General features: G+C 40.2%; 1 protein-coding gene across 1 annotated transcript in view; it reads left to right on the plus strand.

Annotated features, from left to right (window-relative positions):
* The window catches only part of app (Palmitoyltransferase app), a 326,850-nt gene that overhangs the window by 243,823 nt on the left and 69,892 nt on the right, over positions 1-13,135 (plus strand). Inside the window, exon 8 of the mRNA XM_067134866.2 lies at positions 6,728-6,848. Within this exon, the coding sequence (XP_066990967.1) occupies positions 6,728-6,848 (121 nt within the window). The remainder of the gene's footprint in view (positions 1-6,727; positions 6,849-13,135) is intronic.

The following is a 13,135-nucleotide window of genomic DNA, read 5'->3' on the forward strand; positions in this document are numbered from 1 at the left end:
TCAGAGTGTCATCTGCATAGACCAAGGATTGGACATATATTGGTCTCATGTTCCAGTTGCCAACCTTAATTCTTTTAGTTCTCCTTTTACACTGCTTAATGACTTGGTTCATGAAGATTGCAAAGAGAAGAGGGCTCAAGCTGTCACCCTGCTTTACTCCCTTCACCATTTCAAATTCCCTAGAGCATTCACCAGCTATTCTCACCACTCCTTGGACTCTATTATACATGTTCCTAATGCGGCATAAGGGAGTCTTGGTTACCTTTTCCTCTTCAAGTGCTGCCCAAAGCTGTTACCTGGGGACGGAGTCAAATGCGGCCTTTAGGTTGACAAATGCAGCTAGAACATCCTTCCCACGACTAAGTCGTTTCTCTATAACGGTTCTTAGTGTGTATATATGGTCGTGTGTTTGCCGATTCGGCTTGAAAACACACTGTTCTTCTTCCAATTTTTCCTCTACTTCTTGTCTCAGCCTCCTCTCCAATATGCAAGAGTATATCTTTCTGACCACACTGGAAAGACAAATTGCTCGATAGTTTGCACAGTTCAGAGTGCTGCCCTTCTTATGGATAGGAACAATAATGTTCTTCTCCCAATCCTTTGGAATCTTCTGAATGCTCCATGCTTGTTGGCATATCCTTGTCATCCATTTCACCATATCCTCTCTTCCATACTTCATCAATTCCAGTGAGATTCCATTCCAACCAGCTGCCTTTCCCACCTTCAATTCAGTGTTAGCCTCTCTTACTTTACTCTGCATAATTGTCTCCCCTTCTTTTAGTCTTCTTCTGACCCTTTACTGGAGTTGTCTTGTGAATTCTGGTCTGCACAGAACACGTCCTCATAATAAGTGCTCCACGTATCAAGAATATCCCGTGGCCTCGTTTGGATCTTCTGGTTTCTGTCTTTAATGTTTCTGATTCTCTTTCCAATTTTGCCTTCGAGGGATCTCAGTATCTTCCAAAACTTCTTCTGATTATTTCTGTATTCTGATTCCATTTCCTCACCTAATTCCTGCCAGTTCCTTTCTTTTGCCTTTTGTACTTGTCACTTAGCTTTATTACGTGCTTCAACAAAATTCCTCCCGTCCTTTACCCTTCTTGTTATCATTTACTCCTTCCGTGCTGCTGTTTTCCTCCTTACACCTTCCTTGACTTCCTCAGTAGTTTTCCCACAGACCTCTTCTGCTACTTTGATAATACTCGTCTTAAAATTCTCTCCATCTCTCTTCTAAGTTCCAGACTCTCTCGGGTTCTCCTCTTTCTGTTTGCTGAAGTTTTCTTCCAACTTCTGAACATAATTCTGCCTTACCTCTTCCTCTCTGAATGCAGAAATTCTTATTTCCTTGAATCGAAGATGAGAGGGTGTGGGTGTAGCCTTAAACCTCGTTTTCATAACCAGAAGCCGATGTTCTGTACTCATTTCTGCACTACGGAAGACCCTTACATCTAGTGCTGCATAAGTCGTGTTCTTGGTGTAACAAAAGTAGTCAATGCAACTCTTTGCTCCTCGGCCTACTGCCTCAAAAGTTATTTTATGGATACTTTTATGGTGGGGAAAGGTGTTGCCAATCCTTAGCTCGTTATCAGTCCAGAATTCCAGCATTCTTTCACCATTGTTATTGATGGTACGTTCTGCTCCATGTTGCCCTATACATCCATGTCCTCGATGTAACCTGTTTCCAATCCCCCATCACAATAACATGTCTGCTTCTTTCCCTGGCTTTGTCTATAGCTTTTTGTATTTGAACATAGAATTGTTCCTTATTTACTTCTTGCATATCTTCAGTGGAGGCATAGACCTGCACGAGCGTAATAGTTTCTTCTAGCTCCACATCCACTGTGATAAGTCTGGAGTTAATAGGTTCCCATCCTGTCACTTTGTTTTCCATTACTTCAGACATAATGATGACCACTCCTTGTTTTGCCCATTCATTCCTGCTGACTCCTGAATATCTCATTACATGTCCCTTATCCAAATTTATTTGGCCACTACCTTTTCTCCTGGTTTCACTGACTCCAAGTATGGCAAGCTTGTACTTCTCCATTTCTTCAACTATTTCTACCTCCTTCCCTGACAGCGAGGTCACATTCCAAGTACCAATTCTCATATACCATTTCGCGTCAGGTTGTTTCCTTGATATCCGTCTGGCTGCTCTCATGTTTCTCTGAATAGTTAATTTCGCTCCAGGTGGGTTATCAGCCCTACAGAAGCTAGCATGATGAGGAGGCTGCCCTCTTAACTGTCATGCCAGCCTGTTTTCTGTCATGGTATCTTCCCTTAGCCTTTGGGATCCTCTCCCTTTCTGCAAGGCAGCAGTTTGTGGTTCCCAGTTTCTCTGCCTACTCCGCCGTTGAGGTGTTTACAAGGCTCCTTCTTCCGCCTTCGTAGCCATTGACTGCCAACTTCTGATGAATTTATGTGCCATTTCCTGCACAAAGGCTTCATTTGGCTTCTGAAAAGGGAACTCCTCCGCCCATAGACATTGGTCCCCCTTCTGGTTGTCAGGTTTGGTAATGGCCGTCTGACCCTCGACTAGACAGTCGCTAGACCATCTACTGTGCCATACGGTAACAGGATATTCATGACCCTACTCCGGGTTTTTTATAACAGGATTTAATTAAGATGTTCATGGGACCATATAATTTGAACAAATTATCCGGGAAAACGTAGTTTTCGGGAACGGATAATCGAGGTTCCACTTACTTTGCAGATGAATGTGCTGAGTTGGTGATAAAACTCATTGTTAATGTCCTCATCTGCATCTGGAGTGGGGCCATATGAGGAGACGAGTGTGATGAAAATTTCCCCTGTGAATGGTATATGGAGAGTCATAAGCCATTCGTTGATTGCTGAGAAAGTGAGCTCGATGGCATTTACCAGTTATGTCTGCAATAAACCCAACACCATGCATACAGGTCTCACTACATCCCTTCCCTTCCCTTCCCTTCCCTTCCCTTCCCTTCCCTTCCCTTCCCTTCCCTTCCCTTCCCTTCCAAAAGATGGTATAGCCTTATCCGAACAACTTTTCCATCACCACACAATCTGGTTTCACTCAAGATGGCAATATTAATGTCCAATCCAGCGAGCTTATGAGTGATAGGTGCTGTTCATCTTTCAAGACTGTCATTATTACTTATATCCAGGAGTATTCTGATATTCCACTTTCCAATTGTAATTGATTGATTGATTGATTGATTGATTGATTGATTGATTGATTGATTGATTGATTGATTGATTGATTGATTGATTGATTGATTGATTGATTGGTTTTCTAACTGCAAGTGGGATGACCCGCTGGGTGCAGCTGCCCAGCTCAGCAAAAAGTGTGACTACCGATGTTTAGCCCACATTTTCTAGGGATGGACAGCAGTACTCCACAATTGGCCTGCCCAGACACAAATGCAGGGCTGAATTTTTGAGTAGTCGCAGGTTTCAGAAAGACTACCATCACACATCTGCCGCCAACGTACAGATCCAAGCTCCCAGTTTCACCCAATGCCTGCTCTTACCATCCTTATCTCATCGCCATTGGACTTCAGATAGTGAGAGAAATAGCAGGAAAAGGTGCGACTGGCTTGAATTTTTTTAAGATGGATTCCAACTTGCTGGGGAGAGACCCCACACATTATGTTTCCAGAGCCAAATCCTGTAGCACATATGAAATGAGGCATGCTGGGTTGAACACTGGGACTGCAACGGACTGTCGCAGATTCAAAATATAGTTGAGATGCAGCTTCACAACCTGACCTCCTCTGCCTTCACGATTGTTTGTAACTGAATAGTGAATGTTTTTCCTCCATCCATTTTGCCGTTGGGCCGGAAAAAGAGCTTGATAGCTTCCAGTATAATTTTCTCCACTGAGGGCCATCGCCTGAAGCTGTTGGCTGCATTAGGGAGTCAGGTTTTTTACCACCACCCAATGGCAGAATAGTCTACTCCATTACCATTGTGAGAGAACCCCGGCCAGACTATACTATGATCCTCTATGTAAGACACAAGTAAGCATGAAATTTTAATAACACTAATGTGTGCCGTAACTGTCGGGATGGAAGAACGTCATTCCTCAAGGACACTTGATTCTGTATGGGACAGTTACACTGATCAGCCAGAATATTATGACCACCTACATACTATTGATATAAACCCGTCCAGGTGATAGTAGCGTCACCTGACGAGGAATGATTGCTAATCAGACACACACGCGGTGCATCAGTGAGTGTGCTGTCCATGTGTGGAACGGGAAGGTGCACAATCTATCTGAGTTTGACTGAGGGCAGATTGTGATGGCCCGGAGGCTCAGCACGAGCATTTTGGAAACTGCACAACTTGTCAAGTGTTCAAGGAGTGCTGTGGTGAGTCTCTTCAACAAGTGGCAAAACCAAGGTGAAACCACATCCAAATGTCGAGGGGTCGGGCGGCCAATGCTCATTACAGATGTCAGACATCGTAGGCTGGGCAGATTGGTAAAACAGGACAGGTGTGTACTGTGGCGTAACTAACATCAGACTTCAATGTTGGACAGAGTACAAGTGTGTCTGAACATACAGTACACCGAACACTCCTAAGGATGAATCTCCGCAGCCAGTGACCCATCATGTGCCGCTGTTAATACCACTACATCGGCAACTATGACTGAAATGGGCACATGACCATAGTCACTGGACGTTGGTGCATGGTTTGATGAATCCAGACACCTTCTTCATCATGCCAATGGGAGGGTGCGAATCCGTCATTTTCCAGGGGAACGGCTCCTTGACACCTGTACTGCAAGACAGAGACAAGCTGGTGGCGGCTCAATATATGCTCTGGGGAACATTCCCGTAGGCATCCATGGGTGCAGTGGAGCTCGTGCAAAGCACCATGATGGCCGAGAAGTATTGTACGCTGGTTGCAAACCATGTACACCCCTTCATGATGATCATGTTTCCCAACAGCAGTGGCATTTTTCAACAAGATAATAGCCGATGTCGCAAGGCCAGGAGTGTGATGGAGTGATTTGAGGAACACAGTGGCATGTTGCAATTGATGTGCTGGCCCCACCCAATCAATCACATCCTAGATGTGATTGAACATGCCGTCAGAGCTCATTGCGCTCCTCTCCCCCTCCCCAGAATTTATCGGAATTAGGTGACTTGTGTGTGCAGATGTGGTGCCAACTCCCTCCAGCGACCTACCAAGGCCTCATTGCTTCCCTGCCAAGTTGTGTCGCTGCTATTATCCATGCCAAACGTGGACATACCGGCTATTAGGTAGGTAGTCCTAATGTTCTGGCTGATCAGTGTATTCTGTGTGTGGAAATGGTTGATGATGAAGAAGGCTGGTTTCAAGTGAATGGTGTCATTTGCTCAACATAATAAACAGGTGCTAGATACTAAATCCACAGATCCAGCTATTTATAATGGAATGAGGAGATAAAGGCTAACTTAGGAATGAACTCAATGGATGAAGCTGTATGCATAAACTGGCTTCTGTGGTGAAGTCATGTGAGGCGAATGGAGGAGAATAGGTTACCTATGAGAATAATGGACTCTGTTATGGAGGAAAAGAGAAGTAGATGGAGACCCAGACGACAATGGTTAGACTCAGTTTCTAATGATTTAAAGATAAGTGGTGTAGAACTAAATGAGGCCACAGCAGTAGTTGCAAATAGAGGATTGTGGTGACGTTTAGTAAATTCACAAAGGCTTGCAGACAACGCTGAAAGGTATAACGGTCTATAATAATAATGTATGTATGAACAACGGAAACTGTGTCAAAATGCATTCAATATATTTTTAATAAAGTTGGTACATGTAGGTTTTCTGATGATTGTTGACAGTTGAATATTTTCAGAAAGGAGTAGAAGTGTAGAATAACCTTCATCCTATAAGAAATCACTGGAAGTGGGCTTATAACAGCATGATCAACCAGAAACACTAGCCTTCAAGTTGTATATCACTAAAACTGAGGTCTCAAAACAACGTGTGGTGCTAGAACAAGGTACTTTGGGTGGATTTGGATTCCACACAGCGAGCAGAAGGCAAGAAGGTACCAAACACAGCTGCTGTCAGCAAGCAACCAACATTGGACCTGGGTGTATTAATGACCCCAAGGGAAGTTGCTGTCTCGTTTGCTTCTCTGCTTGAGAGGCAGTATTCTCGAGGTTAAAAATTGTATTTCTCAGCTCGATTCCTAATTAACGGCTTGAAATAAAACTAAGTGCAGGAAATTCTAGATATCTGTACTTCAATATTGGTAAGTTTCATGAAAAATGGATTAGCAGTTTTGCATTTATTCGATCCAGACTGAATGACAGACAGATAAAACTTTCAAAGATGATGAAAATCACATCCGTATCGTGTATATAATATCTACCTGTCAAAATTGTAACGAAAACAGCAAATGTACGGTGAAGACACTGCATTCCTATTATTTTAGTAAGATAACTTACTATTGAACATTTTGTTGTACCTGAACTTGTAGGTAGCAAATAGCTAGTAGTTCATGAAGGTAATTGTAATATTTTACATGATAAAATTTTTCTAATGTTGTTAGCTTCAGTCCTGCTTGGAGCCAAGTCTCACAAATGTACGCTGCTATTATTATCATTCATTGGGACTGTGTGTGAAGTATTGTAAAATGAAACGGTGCAACATTTTACCTTAAGAGACTTGTTGTTACAGTTTATTCATTTTTGAATTTGTTGCGACTGTTACACTGATGATTGTGTATCATATGATTTCAGAATGGAACGAGTCAGACAGGCAGTTTGGCAAGTGAAACTTCAGGATCTACTCACAACCTGGTTCCAACAGCTCCACATCGTGCTGGAAGCAATTTGCTACTCAATCAGACATCACTGCATGGTGCGTATCGTGACCGAGATATCCGAGATATTGCTTCTGCTCTTCCCCTCCCAGGAAATGTTGTCAGTATGGGTGGAGAAGGGCTAGGTCGTCCACGTTCAATTCGTATAGTGAATTCTGCCCTTGAGAGTAAAGGATTGATCAACAGATGCGAGATCAATAATTTAACACGAAAAGAAACTCATGCCTATTGTAACTCGGATGACTCTTTGAAAGGTTTAACTGGCTTGATAGCCATGGGAGATGCCTTGCTTTACCAAGACTCTGTTGATGGAGGTCTTCTTAACTCGCATCTGGTGCTCAGTGATCCTAATAGTGAAGATGAAAATGATGATGTTTGATAAGATCACGTGGATGTGACACATCACACTAAACTAAAGCATCCCATATAACAGATTTGCAATTTTATAAGTCAGTTCATTGTCCATCTGCTTAGTTTCCAAGCTGTCCTGGTTTCTTTGGTGTGCTGTTACCACATTGAGGAGTTCATGATAATGAGTTAAATTCAAGTATAATTCCTCAGTTAGATGGCTTTTATATTAACTTATACTCATGAATATTTTTCATCGATATATTTTACTAACAAAGGTTACTGTTAGGTGTTTTTAACCTGTCGTGAGAAAATGTGTGTGCTGAGTAAATGTATAACATATCATTTGTATCTGGTTCAAATTTTATTGATTTATTTTAATTGCTAAATTGTAACAGATGTACTGCAGGAGAACCATGAACTAGTCAAATTTTAGTCATTATTTATAGCTCTCTTCTTTTTCTTAGTTAAAAACTAGTATTATTGGAATAGTTGAAAGCATCTGTTCTGCTGGGAGATATTTGGTGCTATTTGATATATGATCTCTATTTCTTGATACAGTAGAAGTCCGATAGTCCGGCACGTTCGGGACCGGCCCGGTGCCGGATTACCGAAAATGCCGGACTATCGGGTGGTACCTCTTACTACGATATAGGTTAAGGCGTACAGCGAAAACAGCTGTAACATGGCATTTTGCAGTAAAATGTTGATCAGCAGAATCATTAGTTTAATAACACACTCCTCTTTTCAAACGGTGTTGTTTCTTATTGCCATTCCATAATAATGCCAAAGTTCACCAATGTTTTTATCTGTAAGTCTCCCTTTAACATTTAGAGTCTTTCCATCTACAACTTCTTTTTTCGTTCTGTCCGCTTCAATTTTTGAAGGATTGTTCCCATCTGTTTTTGAACATTCAATTTTTGAAAACTTTTTTTTTTTAATCATATGGTTGGCTTTCCAGTAATCAGTATAGCACACAGCCTTCTAGGCTGAATATTTCCAGAGATACTGTAGAGATATTTAAGTAAGTCAATGCATAACAAATGGATTTTATCAGATACATTTGCACTATTAACTTTGAAATAATAAAAAATACACTTTGATTGGTTTCGACAAATAATGCATCAAATTGTTCACAAGAGATCATTAAGGGATAATAACATTTTTAAAATCCTGGAATGGTGCCGGACCATCGGGCGTTCCGGATTGTTGGATGCCGGACTAATGGAATTCTACTGTACTCGGTATTTTGTTGATCTTGAGTTTCGCTTCAGAAGCATTAATCTTCATGTGTACCACAAAAATTTCCTGTACATTTTACCATAGTAATCATCCTCTTCTACATTTTATACAGTTGAACCTGACTTATACGTATATCAAGGGGAAGAGAAAAAACTACTTGTAACTCAGAATTACTTAGAAATCAGACTTACGCAATACATCACATATTTACTGAAAAACCAGTAGAATAGACCGACATGTGTAAGTCCGTGCAAATAATACATACATTAAGACAGATAATATTATTTTGAACTTGGTCCAGCCTTAAAGAAAGAAGATAGTTTGGCTTGTTTCACTTTTCTAGCATTAAGAGTATAAACCTCCTTTACCAAACTTAGTAATGAATTCAAAGCATTTTCACTACAACTTTTTGCACTCATGTAACGCCTACACACTTCGATTGCACTTAACACTTCACACAGTTCAGGGGTCAAGATTCAAGTCGTTATCTCCACCTCCAATGTCACTGTCGCTTGTTGCTGGTCCATCACCGCCGCGTTGTTGGCATACGTCAGCAATAATCTCTTCATCCGGTAGTTCTCCACATACAGCCAGATTATCATCGAAATGCACAAAAGTATCGAATTCTCCACCCTCCGGTAGCGTTAGCTCATTGCCATAATCATCATTAGAGACAGCCTCTTCTAGTAAGGCACCAGCTTTGGGGAAACAGTTGCTGATTGTGGAGAAAGACACCTGCTTTCAGGCAGCCGAAATAAAATCCATGGCTTGTAGCAAATTAATGGAGAGAGGTTCATTTCCTGCATCGCTCAGTGTTATTAAATGTTGAACCAGCATTTTTCTATAATGTACTTTGAAATTTGCAATGATGCCCAAATCAAGCGGTTGTAGAACACTGGTACAGTGAGGAGGGAAAAATTCCACTCGGACTTTCTCCAGAACGATTTGAGGTGGTTGTGCTGCACATCGATCCTTAAGAAGAAGGATATTCTTCTCTTTCTTTTTCAGTTTTTTCAACCACTGTTCCATTGGATTCGTATTCCGTAGATTTTGTTTTCGCACTCTTAAAACACCTCGGATACTTCGATCTTCCTATCACAAGTGGTGGAACTTTGTCAGATCCATCTTCATTCGTGGTGAGAAGTACTGTTACACAAATTTTACTTTTCTTCCCTCCATGGCATGAACCACCTTTTTCAGCTAATGTTTTATTAGGAATGAGATTGTAGAATAGGCTGGTCTCATCACAGTTGTAGATGTTTGGAGGCTGAAAATCGCTTACGATACCCGGCAGAACCTCATCTTTCCAGTGTTGCACTGTGACGTCGTCCGCAGATTTTGAGTCACCGGAAAATGTTCTCCCTGTGAATCCATGACGATCTTTAAATCCTTGCAACCATCCTGACAAAGCCTTGAAATCAGCAGTGATAATCATCATTTCAGATAAATCTATCGCCTTTGCCTACAGCATGTCTCCACTAATTGGTAGAGCTGCAGCCCGCTTTTGGTGGAACCATGTGAAAAGTGCTTTCTCCAAATCTACGTACCATCCTTCTTGCTGACGGCTGTGTTTCGGTCATTTTGAACCCAGTTTTAAGAACTCATCCAAAATAGCGTTTCATTAACTGACGATTGTACATAGCGTGGTATAAGCAATCCCCAAGTCTGAAGCGATTTTAGTTTTTGTTTTGTGTGGATTAGCGTCCACTTCTCGTATAACTTTTCCTTTTTCTGTTCTCCATGGCTAATCAAAAGCAACTGAACGACAAAACGACTGTTCAACAGTAAACACCAGACACCGGCATTGTGGACATTTCACTTCTCCGTTGTTCCCACGAAAGAAATTCTCATATTCAAACAAATGTACTGTATTTTCTTTTGTTTCCGCACCCAAACAGCCCATTTTGCTTATAATGTATCTTAATCTTTGGCGGCGTGTCAAAAACGACGAAGGTAGAGGAAGAGCGAAGGGGACTAGCCTTTGTTAAGCCGCTAGTAAGTAAGCGTCAACAATGTCACTCGGTGAAACTCTGTGTTCTGTTTCAGCACCGAAACCCGATCGCTCTACTTCTGCCCACGCCGACAAAGAGGAAACTTCGTAAATACAGTAGTTTATTTTTAAAAAGCACATTCTCATTACAATTACGCAAAACTCAGTTATATTTCACTGACATTTAATACGTAAAACAGCGAATTACGTATAAACGGATTACGTATAAGTAAGATTTAATTAACACTCTTTTAAATTATATTTTGCCAGGACCTAAAGGAAATTACGTACAAATACGAATTACGTAGAACAGAGTTACGTATGAAGCAGGTTCAACTGTATTTGCCGTAAGAGTCATCATCATAATAGCTATACTTTTATTAACAGTTAGGTGCTCTAGTATAATGTAGAATACCAATTTTTTTTAAGACTTCCCTTTTTTGCTATTATTCCAATCTTATCTTCAGTTTGAAGACTCTCTAGTCGATTAATTGATTTTTGGCGTTTATGACACACCTGGTAGCACTGCTTAGTCCATAATACAGCAGTCACTTTTGTCTTAAGTACCACATTTATTCGTGTCATGGACACCACTGCATAATGGACACGCCCCAAATTTTTCTTTAACATTTTGGAAATAAAATCCTTGCTTATTGGACGCATTTCATTTCCAATAAAAATTGTCTTAGTAATTTGGATGGATTGCAGAATGCTGTAAAACTAATAAACAGAGATCAATGGCTGCAGGCTCAGTTGTACTGATCACACAATACTCACTCTGCAAAGAATATTAATTATGTCTATAGCATGAGAATAATGTGACGGTGTGAAGTAGAGTGTGTGCTATTTATTGGCAATGATGAAAAATGAAGGACAGGGTAGTTTTGTTCAAATTCAAGGTTTAAAACAACAATGCATGAAAACTCTACTTGCGATTGTTTTTTTTTTTTTTTATGTGAAGTTGTGATGGATGCTGAAATTGATAGCAGATATGTTAATAGTAGCAGTAAAATATTAGTCATGTTTTGTTTCATCCATAACAGTTTAAGTTACCATCCTTACGGTACACTGTATGTCATCTGTGTTTCATTATGTAAGTTACACAGCTGACTGCTGCTAGTCATCAATCGATGGTCAGCCGTAAGATCCTTGACTTGATTGTAGCAAGACTATCAATACATCAGTTGCAGTCATTATTAATGCTATCAATTATTTGACATTCAAGATGATGCGTGTTTTAGGGCATATACTACAACTGTCAGATAAACAGCCAGATACATATGCTGCAGTTTCGCAAACTAGAAAATAAATATTTTCTTGCGTACTACCAATGGATTTTAACTATGGTATTGTTATGTGGAAGATATGTAACAGTTTTATTGCATTGGCAATAAGGTTACTGAAAATGTAGTGAAATTTAGTACAGGTATACTTGTTCCCTGGTGTTTTCGTTTGTTTAGCGCTATTCATTTTGAAATTGTATGACTTATAGTCCAATATTAGACTCTTATTAGGCTATAATGTGGAAGTTCAGGTCAAGAAAAGAATTAGGACTGAAATCTACACATATGAAGAAATTTTAAAATTAATTAAATACATAACAAAACTCAGAAATTGTTGTAGAAAATAAAAAAACTGAAAATATTACGTGGACGCAAAAGGTAAGATTCAGGTTATGTATCTTATCAGTTTTTTCAAATAATTGCTACTACACAGTAACTTCCAAACCTCTCCACAGTGCTCACATGGAGCGAGGGCATATGACGCTGTTGATGGTGATTCATCCGTCGGATGGGAGCGTTAAGCCTTGAGCAGACCTCTTGGTGCTATTTGACGGGAGTATGTTATCGCCTCTAGTACCCTGTCGATTAACATTTAGAAGGTTTAAAAACAATTGGACTATTGGGACTCAAACCGATAAATAATGGCGTGACAGCATCAAACAATGATGCCATAACGACTGTAGCTACCTAGGAACCTGGTTGCTGCGATGCTTGCATGCAACTCATGTATTTAGTGGCAACAACTTGCTAGCTTGGAAAGTCTTTAAAAATTCTGTGATTGTTGGCCAGGAAGCATGATATGTTTTATAAATATGTACATGGATTTTATTATAACAAATTATTTCATATAGCATCGTGCAGATGTACATTCATCATGATGTGCAGCCATCTTGATTGTTACAGCAGCGTCCCTTATAGGAACGAAATCCCAGATAACAGCATTAACTACCTCTACAACTGTGGCATAGTTAAACTAGAAAATATTCTCCCAGATTGCACATAGGTAAATGGAAGTTGTAGTACACATTTTCAGCCAAACTTCCAGTTTTAAATGTGCAAAATGCCACACAAATTTAAACCGCATTTTTATTCGGCTGTTGTAGTACATGCCCTTTATGTGTGAAATTTTTTCGTTGTAAATTTTTCCTCAAACAAAAGATGCATCGTAGATTTGTGTTGTGAAAATTGGAAGAAAAGTACATCTAGAACATGGATAAATATGGGGAACATATTAAAAAAAAGTGATTATACAGGCATAATTGAGTTTTATAAGGAAGATAGATAGGACTACTTGTTGAGGTCAGGATGCGGAAACTCTTATAGTAAAGTAGAATTATAATATATATTTCATATGAAAATTTTTCTGATTTGTTGAACTTAAGTCTCTTCTTACATTGTTGGGTTAGTCCACTGTCTGTCAGCTGTCTGTCGATTGTCTGTTGGGCTTCCAGGCGCTCCGACT

The sequence above is a fragment of the Anabrus simplex genome, chromosome 1 (assembly GCF_040414725.1).
Source record: "Anabrus simplex isolate iqAnaSimp1 chromosome 1, ASM4041472v1, whole genome shotgun sequence".
Taxonomy (NCBI): domain Eukaryota; kingdom Metazoa; phylum Arthropoda; class Insecta; order Orthoptera; family Tettigoniidae; genus Anabrus; species Anabrus simplex.